The sequence below is a fragment of the Rhamphochromis longiceps genome, linkage group LG19, assembly GCF_057381845.1.
Source record: "Rhamphochromis longiceps isolate RC_006_pf linkage group LG19, R_longiceps_female_GT1.1, whole genome shotgun sequence".
Classification (NCBI taxonomy): Eukaryota; Metazoa; Chordata; class Actinopteri; order Cichliformes; family Cichlidae; genus Rhamphochromis; species Rhamphochromis longiceps.
The window spans coordinates 25,368,024-25,381,700 of NC_140575.1; the positions used below are offsets into that span (position 1 = coordinate 25,368,024).

The 13,677-nt window shown below is 41.7% G+C and overlaps 1 protein-coding gene across 2 annotated transcripts in view; it reads right to left on the minus strand.

Annotated features, from left to right (window-relative positions):
• Nucleotides 1-2,558: 2,558 nt before the first annotated feature.
• Nucleotides 2,559-13,677, minus strand: part of aqr (aquarius intron-binding spliceosomal factor) — a 49,384-nt gene continuing 38,265 nt past the window's right edge. Inside the window, exons 32-36 of one of the 2 annotated variants that reach the window (XM_085390758.1) lie at nucleotides 13,278-13,448; nucleotides 8,310-8,395; nucleotides 5,181-5,355; nucleotides 3,844-3,954; nucleotides 2,559-3,007 (exon numbers count right to left, since the gene is read on the minus strand). In XM_085390758.1, coding sequence (XP_085246884.1) covers nucleotides 2,744-3,007; nucleotides 3,844-3,954; nucleotides 5,181-5,355; nucleotides 8,310-8,395; nucleotides 13,278-13,448 — 807 coding nt within the window. In that variant the 3' untranslated portion in view covers nucleotides 2,559-2,743. Of the gene's footprint in view, nucleotides 3,011-3,843; nucleotides 3,955-5,180; nucleotides 5,356-8,309; nucleotides 8,396-13,277; nucleotides 13,449-13,677 lie in introns of both variants that reach the window. The other variant, XM_085390757.1, reaches the window with a different exon arrangement.

Here is a 13,677-nt window from a genome sequence, read left to right on the forward strand (position 1 = left end):
GTCTGTCTCCACGTTGGTTGAGTGTGGAGTAAGTGCATATGAGAGCATGAGGGTGGGAATGGATGTTTGTATCTGTGTGTGTCTATATGTCAGGTTGGGTGTCAGGCGCCACCTCTCTGGGGACATCTCAGGCCCTCCAAGGTTTGGAGGCCTATCTCCCCCTACCACCACTTCCCCTGCCAGTGGCGGACCCCCTCAGACATCGGTGCGTTGGTGGTTCTTTGTGTCCGGGGATGGGCGTCCAGGTACACACCGGCTCACTCCTTGGCGGCCGCTTATCGGGGCCTGGAGCCTGGGGCTCGCTCGGGCCACTTCGGAGGTGGGGTGCCCCCGGCCTCTCGGCCTGGGGCTCGGTCACTCAGGCGCAGCTGGCTGCCGGCGGAGCTCACGGGCGCGTCACTGCAACTCCCCCTGGCTTCTGCTCCGCGGCTGCTGAGTGAGCCCTCATCTGGGACTCTCCTCAGCTCTTTCCGGGACAGTGGCGCAGCTGCCCCTCTGTTGGTCTTCCTTGGTCTCTTGTGTTCTGGGGGCCTCTGGATGTCTGGAGTTTTGATCTCCTCCACACCTGCTTCACGCCCTGGAGGACGGGGCTGTGGCCCCCCCACACCCTCTAGCAGATTATTACATGAAGGAACCTTTTAAAAAAACAAAAAACAAGCGCGTCCATGCTCACAGGTGTACACACGGGTGATCACACCCACAAACTACACCCTTTTTGGCTCCTACCTCAAAGCACACTGTGTTCTGTTGATCTTATGTGCTGCACAATAATGTTTAACATTTAGTATTTACTGTCATATTCCCATATATCATTGTGATGTTGTTTATTCTATTACTCTTGTTCTCTTCTGCTTGCTTTCTTTTTTCTTTCTCAGCAGGTGATCCAGGTGATTGATATATGCATTTTTTTTCTCTGCCCGTTCGGTTGGTTTTTGTCTTTTGCCCTTCTCCCCCGTCCCTCTTCTCAGCTGTTTCTCTTTCCCTCTTTCTTTCTCCCCTTCTTTCCCCCAGTCAAGTCTGTCCCGTATTCAGTAAGTGAAAATAAAATAAACAATAAAAGGTGAATCAAATGGACCATTACGGCAAGGCTGGGATGGTCAGTTTGGTAAAGTAAATCCGTTGGGCATCTTTCTTTGCCTTTAGACAACAATTCTGATGGCAAAAGAGCCAAACGGGACAGGCCAAAAAAAAAAGAAAAAAAAAAAGAAAAAAAAGAAAAAAAAAAAAAGAAATAGTGACTGACCTACAAATGGAGCTTTTTTGAAGCTTCTGTTGCTGATACAGGCTCAGCCAATGAAATCTGAGCTGTACTTTATGCAGAATGAAGTAGATGAATATATAAAAGTATCATGACAGAGATTCTATCAGTCAAAGAAACCATCTTTTAAAAGAAGAGAAATAATGGGGAAAACCTAAGGTATGTCAAATTACACCAGAAATGGACTGAAACTCAGTGACGACAGGTCTTTTGGAGCAATGACTCCAAACATGTGAAATGTTTGGTTTAAATCCTTTTAAGTACGTAGAGGAGATCAGGGAAGGGAACAACAGTGAGTGTTTGCAGACATTTGTAGAAGGTTGATCTGATATCGTCGTGTTGGTGTTGTTCCAGGATCAACGTTGCAAGTGACCAATCAGAATGTTGTGACGTCATACTTTTGCGACTTCGGGAAAAACCGGCGTAAAACAAAAAACTGTACTTAAGCTGCGTGAAACCGCCTCTGTCCACCGATCAACGGACCCTGACCCTAATCGTAACCCTTTCATAAACAGTAAGCAGAATTGATATTGTCCTTGCAACATTGGAATTTCATAAATGCACGAATGGCTTGGCGCGCAAAGGAATAACGTCACAACAATGTGATTGGTCACTTGCAATGTTGAACCTGGAACAACATTTTCATGATGGTCTGGGAACAACACCAACACGAGGATATCAGATCATCCTTTGTAGAACACAGTGGAGACTTCTCAAGGTTTGGAGTTGCATTTCAGCCAGTGGTGTTGGACATTTTGTCAAAATTGATGAAATTCTGAACAAAGGAAAGTACCATCAGATTCTAATCCACAATGAAATGCCATCTGGAAAGTATGTGATTGGAAATATCATATTTTTTCAGCATGATAATGATCCCAAATACACTGCCAGTGCACTAAGATAGTGTTTCTCTGTGTGTTTTTCTATCAGTCTTGGACTGACCCCTCCCCGAGAGCCAGGACTTTAAACATTATTAAATCAGTGTGGGATCATCTTGACAGATATGGAACAAAAGGCAGCCAACATCCAAAGAGCTTTGAATGTCCTTCAAGAAGCCTGGAGACTACTTAAAAAAATTGCAAGTGAGTTCAAGCTGTTTAAAGAATAGAGGTGGTCATACCAAATATTGACTTTCAATCTTATTAGAATTGTACAAACTCTTTTTTTGCCTTATATACTGTATTTATATAAATGTTTGAGGGGAAATGAGGAGGGGATTAATACTTTAGCACAGAGCTGTATGTGTTGGTTGTGTGTGGGACACCCATAGAATGGTATTAGTATAATGATGATGCCACAGTCTGAATAGATTTTTTTTAATAAAGTACTGATAGTAACAAAAATCAAATGTTTTAGAAAAAAATAACAAAACATCACAATGATCTTCTCTCAGTAGAAAACAGATTTAAAATAGGTGACTAAGCACTACATTTCTCTTCAGGGGATCCACTTGTTCCCTCTATGGTAGTCCCATGTCAGGATGTTCTACTGTTCTTGCTCATCTGCGCTCTCTCCATCGCTGTCGCTGTCTCTACCAGGATGCTCTGGCATCTTAGCATGGCCGTCAGTATCCTTGTTTCCTTCCTTCTCGCCGGCGTCCTCCGAGTTTGGCTCTGTGCTCGCCGTTCCTTCTGGGTTTTCCTGCTCCATGGGGGTTTCCTCCTGTGGCTCCTTAGATGTAGCAGTGGTCGACAAAGCGCCAGCATCTTTTTGGGTCTGTTTTGGAGGCAGAGCCAGTTCTTGCTGTTGCTGCTGAGAAGCCAAAAGAAAAGGGAAATGTTCAAAACACAAAGGAAAATATTTCCACTTTTTTTGGCATTATATTGTCAAATATACTCAGCTAACTGATTATAAAGAGCACACGGCCAAAACTGATGTAATCTTATACAAAAACCCTGCAAGGAGTCCATCCTTTGCAATTTTCTTTAAGTCCTTTTTGCAGAGCCTGTCAGTCTACCACAATGCCACTGAACACCACTATGAACAGCAGCCTCTAAAACGTCTATTACATTACACACGTCTACGCATATGAAGGAAAAAATAAACATCACTATCTTCATGGATTTACTGCAGCACTCAAAATGCATTAGTTGGATTTAGGTGTTCGTAACAGCGTGGCAAATAAGTGTTTGACATATAGGTGTATCTACAGGAACATATTCTTTGTTGAGGGTATTTTAATAGAGATAGCTTTATAATAAAATGTCTCTTCCTTTTAAGTACACATGTTTTTAGTATCTACTATTATTTCTCTATAAATGATGATAAATGTATGTTGAAAAACTACATTGTTCTGTGTAGCCCGTTCCTTCTCTACATTTCTTACATCTGACCTATTTACTGTACTCCATTAAAAGTTAAAGATTAAAAATACAAAAATGGCAGCTGGGGACAGGCGCTGACAGCTGCCAGGAAAGTTGATGACATCTGTAAGCGTGTCAACGCAGGATGGTTGCCAGTTTTTAAACTGCCTCAGGTGTATCACAGAAGAAACTTTTATGATATCGCAGTATCATAAACATAGTAGGTGTGCTGCTGGTTGATTTATATGGCTCCTTTCACACAGTCCACTTTGTGGTCTTTACCTGTCTGTACTGCTGGGAGGTCTGGATCATGTGCATGTACATATTATACACCAGGTTGGCCATTTCCGGCATGTTCTTCACAATTTGGTCAGGCTGTCCAGAAGTATCTCGCTGAAAGGTAGAAACAAAAGAAGTTTGATTTCAGCCCAGGATGCGATCAGAGAGGAATTATAATGAAGAACTTTTATCGGTCTTGCTAGGGATCACTCTTTCAGGCACACGGACTTGGTTAAGTATTGATCCGAGGTAAAATGTGCAGGGAAATTACAATTCAGCAGCCCACTGCTACCCGCTGGTTATTTCAAACAAATTTCCCTCTCCAGTGATCACTGCTCATGTATTACCAAAGAAGTCGGGGATGCAGAGTTTTTAATTTGATAATATTAGTATGCAGACAGAGTCTTGCAGGCTAAACTGAAGACTGAGGCAAGCAGAATATTCAATCTGCTTGGCGGATGCCTCTTAAATACAGGGGAGATGCCCACAGAGGCCCTGGGGGCATCATGTCAAAGTATACTACTCCACAGTTTAACTTTGTGTGCTTTCACTGCAGTAAAACCTTCATTAAAAACACTGGGGGAGAGAATATGATAACTGCATATGATTATAGATCGAATATGTATGTTTCCATATGAAGCTTTAGGCAGCTTTGTTTTTTTATAGCAGCTTCTGAGTTAGACCCGTTAAATAGCCCGTGACACTTCCAGTTGAGTGTTGCTTGACAAAGTCTGACTTTTAATCTACATGTGCGTGTAAGCAGCGGGGGTTTACTGACTCTAGATAGATGGGCTAAGCAGGGGCCACATGTGTGTGCCCGAAAGAACTGTCCCCCATGGGGATGAACACTCTAGTGTCAGAGAGGCTATTGGGTATTTTAGACATCACTGTTGCCAAACACGCCTGTCAGTGAGACACTGTGACCAGACAATGGTCGTTTCATGCTGGTCAGTCGGTGGTTTTGTCTTCTGACCTTTGAGGTTAATTATAGCCATAACTGTGTTTCTCATCTTTGCAGCTGGTCTGCAGAATGCTCTTACCAGACTGGGTAAAGCTGCAGTAAGAAGTGGGACCAGTGAGGACCAATATTCTGAGTGGAATGAAGATTCCACTCTGAATATAAAAAGGGGGGAATTAGACCGAGCCAGTGGGCTGTAGCGGCAATGACGTGGTGGGATGGTGAAGACGGCACGAATTTTATGGAAATAGGCACTGGCCTGAACCGTGGGAAAGAAGCTCAGTTCTTATCAGCATATCTCCCACTTGAATATCTCATAATGGGGCAGATCTAATATGGTAGGTTTTATGAGATCAGCATGAGCATGGGTATGACTGCTTACAGGCTGTTCCTGGTTGTAGTACTCGTGTGGTCTAATGTGTAGCTGCAGTGGTCTGGCAGTGAGCTGGTTGAAGGCAGGAGTCAATTCGAAGCAGTTCTGAAACAGTGACACTCGGGCAAAGATGTACAGGCCCAGTCTGGCTCTTGACATGGCTACCACCAGACGCCTCACATCCCTGTGGAGAGACAGAAAAAAGGATTGACTTGAGGGGAAAAGACGTGAAGGGGTGGTGGTAAAATGTGTGAAACTGTAAAGAGGAGAAGAGATCCTGCGTAGGGGCAAAAAACAAAAACTGAAGTGAAGAGATCACAGTGAAAGAACCGAGTAATGGTTGAAGGGGAAGAGAAGAAAAGGCACCGTAGTGTACGAGGAAAGAGGTTTAGTGAAGGATAAGCGGCACTACTTAAGTGGGAAAAATACTGAGGATAAGAGAGAAATACAGAAATGGAAGACAAAGGGCATGGATAAGCACTGCAGGCAAGGAGTCAGAGAGGTAGGAGAGCACGGGAAAGGGTAGGTGGAATAGGTTACTTTTTTATGCCATCAAGTAGTATTAAGAGATTAAGGACAGAGGCAGTCGTTTCTCTGAGCTTTCTCTGGCTTGCTGTACTAGCCAAAATACTTGTCTCTTTGCTCCCCTGCAAAAACACTGCTCGTAGTACACATCCCACTATACTGTACATTAGCATTCTATACAAAACACACATACATGAGGAGAGGGAGAAGATTTGGACAACTGTAAACACCACAGAATGAGTCATTTACAAGGGGTTTCCCTTTGAACCTATTGAATCCTTATATTGTCTCAGTTATCTGCACAGTTAAATTTGCTTATAAAAAAAAAACATGTAACTATTTAACTGACCTGTAAGTCTGTGGTGTGAGATTAAACATTGGTGAAAGCATTTGAGGAAGAAGCTGTTTTTACTCAAACAGCTCTGGCAAAAGTCTTTATTTTGATGCTGATGAATAAGACACACAGCCATGTTTTTCTATATAGCCTACTCTTAAGTATAGCCAAAAATATGAAATGTGGAGTCCACCTGAGCACTTCATGAGATTAAGAGGATTAATCTTTGCAATATGCATGATGAGTTCTGTGAATATGACAAAAAGGCTTATGGGAGCCATTGTGCAGGGTACGAGTGAGTAAACGTGAGCAGCCTATAGATTAATGTGAAAATTACTGCACATTTCAGGCAAAAATGGGGGCACAGTACAAAATGAAACATTTCCACAGAGACAAACTACCGCTGCCTAGACCAATGAGCACAGACATGTGGAGCAGATGAACCAATCATGAAGCACGATAGCCTGTGGACATGGCACTACGGAGAGACGCCCACCTGGACTGTGCTGTGACATGACAGGGCAAAGTGGACGGTGTGTGTTCCCACATGTGTGTTCGTGCATGTCAGAGCATCTCTGAATTTGTGCTGCCCTGTCAAAGTGTGTGCTCCTGCATGTGAGCGTGCCCGTGTGTATCACGGGAATGCTTCCCCTGTCAAAGCGAGGGTCAGCTCATCATATGGTCAGCTGCATCCCCTGTGGTTGTCACGGCTGCGGATTGCCATGAGGAGAGGGGCAGGGGAGAGAGGGGGAGGAGGATTGTGAGGTAAAAGCCAGTGGTACACCGCAGTGATCCCATTATAAGAAAAACACAATGAACAGCACTAGGAGCTCCTATGAAGCACTGCTCTCTCAACCACTTAGCTGACCATTCACAAGCTGTCAGGGAAGCCAACATATGAATGACCATTATGAAAAACTATAGCAACAGACATAACTAGACATTTTCTGTTATATTTTACATTAATGGTTTATTCTGACTGACTCATGGTGGTTGATTTCTTATTCACATCCCTCACAGTTAACAATACATATTAACAATTAAAAAAGCAAATCTGAAATTTGATGCAGCCCGACAGAATAATCACAAAAAGGTTGATTCAAACATTCTTATATGAAATAACCACAAACATTATCAGTGACTGACAGCTTGGTTTTCAGGGCCTTGAAGCTCAGTGTTACCAAAAGTCTTATTCAAGGAGAATAGAAGCTCTAGAACTATTGTACGCTCCCTGCACTGAAAAACTGCTACACTGAGAATGTGTAAAAGGTGGGATGTAATATCGAGTCAAAGACAAGATCAAATGAATGATACAGAGAGGAGAGCAGGCACTGCCAGCAAGATAAAGCACCCTTCTCTGTAGTCAGCTGCAGTTTCTCATTTTCAGCTACATCAATTAATCGCTCCATCTGTGAGATGAAGAAAGAACAAAATAGAGTTTTTAAGTGTTTTCTGTGCTAGCTAAATGGCCACGGTGATGGGTGGGGTGCACAGAGCTACAAAGGGAATGGCTTATAATTTGCACTCGGGTTCCAATTTGCAGACTGTCCAATTCTCTGATAAAGCTGTGAGCAGTGCAACTGCAACAGCAGCTACTGTTCATCACAGCCAGCGGCCGGCATGTCAAGTAGAAGTGCTGTGGATCATATGCCTGGTATAAAACCCTTGGTTGTTGGAATCTCACAGCAGCAGAGAAGTGAAAGATCATTTGACTACAAATTAATTCAGTGACATGGGGCAAAGAGGCCATAGCCAAATGAACAGAAAGCAGAGAGAAAACAAAACAAAGCTGCCAATGAAAGAAGACGCCATGAAGAGGCGTGTCGCAGAGCAGTGATTATCCATCATACTGACTGCTTTACAGTTTGCCTTCAGAACTGAGCTCTTTGTTAGTTATTGTCAACCTAATCATCAGAGCACAATTATTTCTCTTAATTGGAACAAAAACTACAGTCAGCTCCATAGATGTGTCCTTAAGCACCTTTATCCTCCCTGCATCATAATTAAGCTCATACTTACCTCAAAACTGCAACACTGTTATTTCCCTCAGCAAACTTTATTCAGTAGTTACACATGACAAAAAGAGAAAGCCTCCTGAGAGCAGCTGTCTCACGAGAATTAAGTGCCAGCTTTTCTGCAGTGTTATTTCCCTGGAGGATGTTTATCTTAGGTGTATTTCATATTACACAAGTATTTTAAAGCAGAATAGCTGCTGAGAGCTGAAGGCTATTTTGGATCAGATACTTTTTTTCCTGCTTGGCATGCAAAGAAGTAATTACCTCAGGTGTCCCACAGCTTTGGTGCGGACCAGGGAGAGGATGATGTAGTTGTTCTGCTGACCCTGGAACCTGTCCACTGTCGTAATCTGTACAGACACAAACATATTTATTATTCAACAACACGACACACAAATGCACATAAATATCAAAGATATGCTAACTAAGCTCCGGCAGCGGATACGCTTTGCAAAGTAAATGAGTGTTTGCATTTTAGGTAGGTGGAGGGATTTAGCTGAAATGTTTAAAAACATGAGCGAGACTGCTTTCCGTCTTAAATTCTTTTTCTTTGCCTTTTCTTTCTTTTTTGAGGGTGAACGTTAAGAGATGGCAAGGTACTTTCTTGTTGCTGCCGTTATCGCTGTGGGCCACACGGGCAGCCAGCAGGGTTAATACGGCTTAAAGGGCATTTGCCACCAGCAGCCTCTTACCTGGTCTCCTGGGAATCAGGGCCACTTGGGAGGGGGAGGGGGGACTACTTGACTGCATCAGAGATTATTTCAAGGAGACAGAAAATGTAGAAGTGGCTTTCTCTGTGGAATTTTTTTTTTCTAAGCAAAAGGGAACCCGTGTCAGCCAATTTGCTTTTATACCCCAGTAATCCTGTCTTGCTGAGAAGTGTACTTATTCAACTACATAAAGAACTGTGCTGTGTTTTGACTTTGTCAGTCATGTTACTTTATGTAATAAAGCTATCATAAAGCATGTGCACTTCAAACTCGATACAAGGACTGGTCTTGATGAGATGCAAGAATGTGAAAACTTTCATACTGTACCACCTACACTGAGTGTGCACAGCCTTGACAGTGTTGGAGAGTGTATACATGGAATATGCTCCAACTTCATAAGCTCTTTCATGATCATATAGCCTTCACTCGGTGTCTATTTTTAGTGGTGTTTCCGAGTTGGACTAGAAATATCTTAGGGATGTAAATCTGAGTCCAAAATCACATTACACAGTGTCTACACTGTGTAAACAGCATGTGTGTAACTATAGACTGAAAAGTTGATGTCAATGCAAATAGTGTGATAGCTGGGTGCTCCTGTTGTTTTTGGTTAGAAGTTACATGGAGATGTTACTGGTTAATGCTTGGTTAAAGTATGCTGCTCTGGAAAAAAGCTGCAATGTTTAAAGATTATTCCGGAAAAATATTAAGTAGAATTATAATAACAGAGCTAAATTATTTTAATCAACTACTAATAATTGAGTGATTATGCCTTGGGTAGAAATAATTCCTTCCATCCCCATTGTGTATATATCCATCCATCCATCCATCCATCCATCCATCCATCCATCCATCCATATAAATAATTGTTAAATCAATAACCGATTTAAAGCTGATAGCACAGTATTAGAATGATCAAGGAAAAACACATCAGAGCTGGAGTGTCCCCTATCTTGCAAATGGTAACAGAACCAAATAAAAATTGAGTTTAAAAGCCAAGTTACTAAGTCCTTTTTTTAAAGTACTGCACAAAAATGCTTCTGTATAGTTACATACGACACATGCTAAAAAAAACTCATAGCCAGGCAGAAAGAAGTTGGCCTGTCGTTTATAGTTTCGCTTTTTAAAATGGATCAATAGGACATCAGCTTCCATTGAGGAGCCATACAGGCCCAGAACTACAGCATTCAGTAACTAGCCATGCTAAATAAATCATCCTGTGGTTGTGGTTACCACCTATTATTAAATGCAACCCTCAGTGAACCTCTCCAAAACTCCTTTTGGATAAGAGGAAGGGAATGTGGGGAGACTGTGTGTGTGTTAATGTGTAAAATCGAAAGCGATGGGACTAATGAGGTATTTATTTACGTCTCCCTGTTGCTATGTAGAACAGGTGCAAGGCCAGAGGCAACAATATGTTGCTTTTACAATAGCAGGAGATATCGTTGGCCGTATGCTCAAATTACACATCCATGGTATGCATGCACGTACTGACACATGAGAAACGGTGAATCTTGGTTTGCAGCAAATGTGGTTCTTTAGAGAGGGAGTTATTCTTAGCCTACAGAAAGTGATAACAAAGCCCGGGTCAAAATTCTCCCTGAGGTATAGCATTCTGCATGGTGTTTAGTTATTTATGAGAAATCTTCCAGGGAGAGAATTACAGAGGTCGTGTCATTGTAGCACATGCATGTCCGAGGACATAAGGAAATACACACAGCGAATACACTGTGAGATACACAAACAGCTATTGCACTGCCAAATGTTTTCTTCCAACATGCCTTCTTCTTATGGAGACAATAGCACACTATTAGATGATGATCAACCACTGATCTCTCCCATCTTATTTTCTGTTACTCTGTCTTACTTATGGTAATTACTGCTGGGAATGTGCACAAGTCAGACCTCTGGATTATTCAATTTTTCACAAGAGGAATGGCAGGGACGCCAGAGTTAACAGCTTTGTATTGCTTGTGTGTTCGAGTCTACATGTGTCTCAGGATTTCAGACCTGTCTAAGAAAAAACCCCAACAAAAAATATGACGCTAGGAAATGTTAAGACACCTTTTCTACACATTTCATGTTGTCAAAGAGGCTAGTACTGTTGCTCTCAGTATATGAAAGCTGTGTGTTTTTGGTCAAGGCGAAGAGTTAGACAACTGCAGAGGGTCATTCAGAATAAGGACTGAAACCTTAAATAGGTACTTTGTCACTCTGCATTCATCTCTTCTTGATCCAGTTGATGTATCTTCTTCCTAACGAAATAGTCAAACTCTAACAGTCAGACTTCCAGCACTTCTTCATCAAAGAAAAGAGAACCAAATGGATATTTTCTGTAAAACTCAGGAAAATAAATAAAAAGTGTTTGCGCACATGCTGTATTTACGCACACTGTTGTTTGGGATTTGGTAAAAACCTTGAGCAAGCATGTTTGACGCTGGCACTGTGACTTCCCATATGGAAAAGATATATATAAATCTTATAAACTTTGTATCTGTCTTGTGTGAAACTTGTATGAAAAGCATATAAGTGTGAAAACAGATATAAGATCCCTTGAAAAATTATATAATGAAACTTGTATATTTCTGATACTTACTTAAACAATGTATGAAAGTAATGCGAAAGTGGCCACTTTCATGAGTAAATCATGTAAGCCTTATATGATTTACTCATGAAAGTGGCCACTTTCATGAGTAATCACATATAAGTTTTTACTATTTCTTTTCCGTATGGGTTGTGCTAACTGGCCTTCCTCTGCTTTTCTTTCTAATTAAAGTTATAACAGTAAAGTAAGCTGGATGTTGACATTTGCGCCATTTTACCCTTTGTGACACACTGTCAGACACACTGTGGACACAGTGCTCAGCGCCATGACCTTTCAGCTGCTCAGCATTTTTTCCCACAAGAACCCATCTTTCTATTTCATCCCTCTCTGTCTCTGGCCATCTTTCATCTCAGCAAATCTAACAACCTGTCACTCCTGTCACTTTATTACTAGGCATGCATACTGACTAAGGCCATGAGCACAATGAATGATGCTTTATGTCTTGACATTGCAGGACATTTCACATGGCTAAGCAAAATCTCTGGCTAGCTGTCAGTGCAGGGAATGTACTTCAAAACAAAACAACAAGGTAGGGTTGCACAGCAAAAAATACAGACACAACAGTATGGAATGAGTAAAGACTGAATCACAGTGGACGCTATAACAAACCACTATTCTAACCTCCAAATTGCTATCATACTTGGAAAAACCTGCTTCCTGTCTGCCTGCTTTTGGACAAAAACGGCCTATGTATATTTTTGATTCACTTTTTATGTACTCAGCAGGAACAGATGAGTAATGAGTAGACAGTAAACTTTACAAAATACTGTGTGATAAACAAAAAGATTCAAGTTACATACTATTTAAATTTTCTGGGCATTTGTGGGAAATAAAAATACATGTCTTCTAAAATAGAGATTGGATGGACCTGGATTATTGCTCTGAGAGCCACCTCACTTTAACACTCCTGCTGTTAAAGAAATACCAAAGAATATGCACAACTAAACTAAACCGATCGCAATATTACTGAAGGCGTGCTGCTGCTGACCCTATGCTACCTGACATAACAATGCTCTATATAACTGTTGATATGCCATTTTCACTCCACTCTTACTGGAATGCCGAAAGAGTCTGTGACATTGTTAAGTGTGTGAAAACCCTAAAAGAACAGAGACCAAAGAAAGGTGAGACAATGTGTGTAGCGGGAAAAAATGAAGCGCGAGGAAAGCATAACCTGAGGCTAGTGAGTAAAAGCATTTAGCAGTACAAACAGAAAGTGGATGGGAAACTGTGCCGGCGGGTTGCTGACTTAACACATTGTAAAGAAAGGAAAAGAGGAGAGACGAGAAGTTCGGGGGAATAATATAGGCTAGAAAAAAAACAACCTAACTGTATCCCTCAGGGATGAACAGACTCTCCCTGTATTCACAGTCAGTCAAACAAATGTTGCAAATACTTGCACACCTCTAATTTGCTTTACCTGTTACCACTCTGTCTTTTACCCACCGTGAAAAACTGAGATTCACTAAAATTCAAATAGTATTTTAAGTTATACACGGATAAACTCCAGTTCAAATATAAAACTCTTCTTAAAATGAACAGACAAACAATACAGTTTTCACATTAATGTTAATGAGTGACAAACACTTAAGGAAATCCCTCCAAGATGCTTGGAGAGCTGTGAATATCTTTCCCAGTGCAATGGAGGATAAGAGGTTGGTGCAATAACTGCAGCTGGCATCCGGAGGTGTGAAAAAACTATCCATGTCATGTGTGATACGTGTTTCCAACACGCTAGTCGTAGCCCTACACATATATGTTATATATAAGTTTGACTGAATACTCGCAAAACCCAGTACTTGCTACAAAACCTGTCCAATAATCCAGTGTGTTTATTTAATCACCTCTTGCTTGTGCTTTGATAACATGACACATAAAAGACTGCTGCTTCTTAATTGGTTTGTTTCAAATGGTGCTTACCTTGTGGGGCTGACCAAACACTGGATTTCCAGCACAGCGTTGGTTGATGACATCTCTGATCAGGTGTTTTTGTCCATTGTAGGTGGTGAGGATGCTGATGCGCTCAGCTGGGTAGCCCAACAGACGCATGTACATGTATAGAGCCACAGAATACTCTGCCTCTGCCAGGTTCTTAACAGAGAGAGAGAGAAAGCTTGGTCAGAATAACATTATATTACTGAAATAAACAACCATTGCTGCCCAACCTCTGGGGCTGAAAATTGAAACTTGTGCTAAAGTGGTACATATTGCAGTCCCTCAAACTGCCACTTATAGCTGGCTCCAGAAGAAACTCAGTCCCTAATGAATTCCATGTTAAAGGAGGTTTTGATAACCTCAGACCACCATATTTTATAATGAC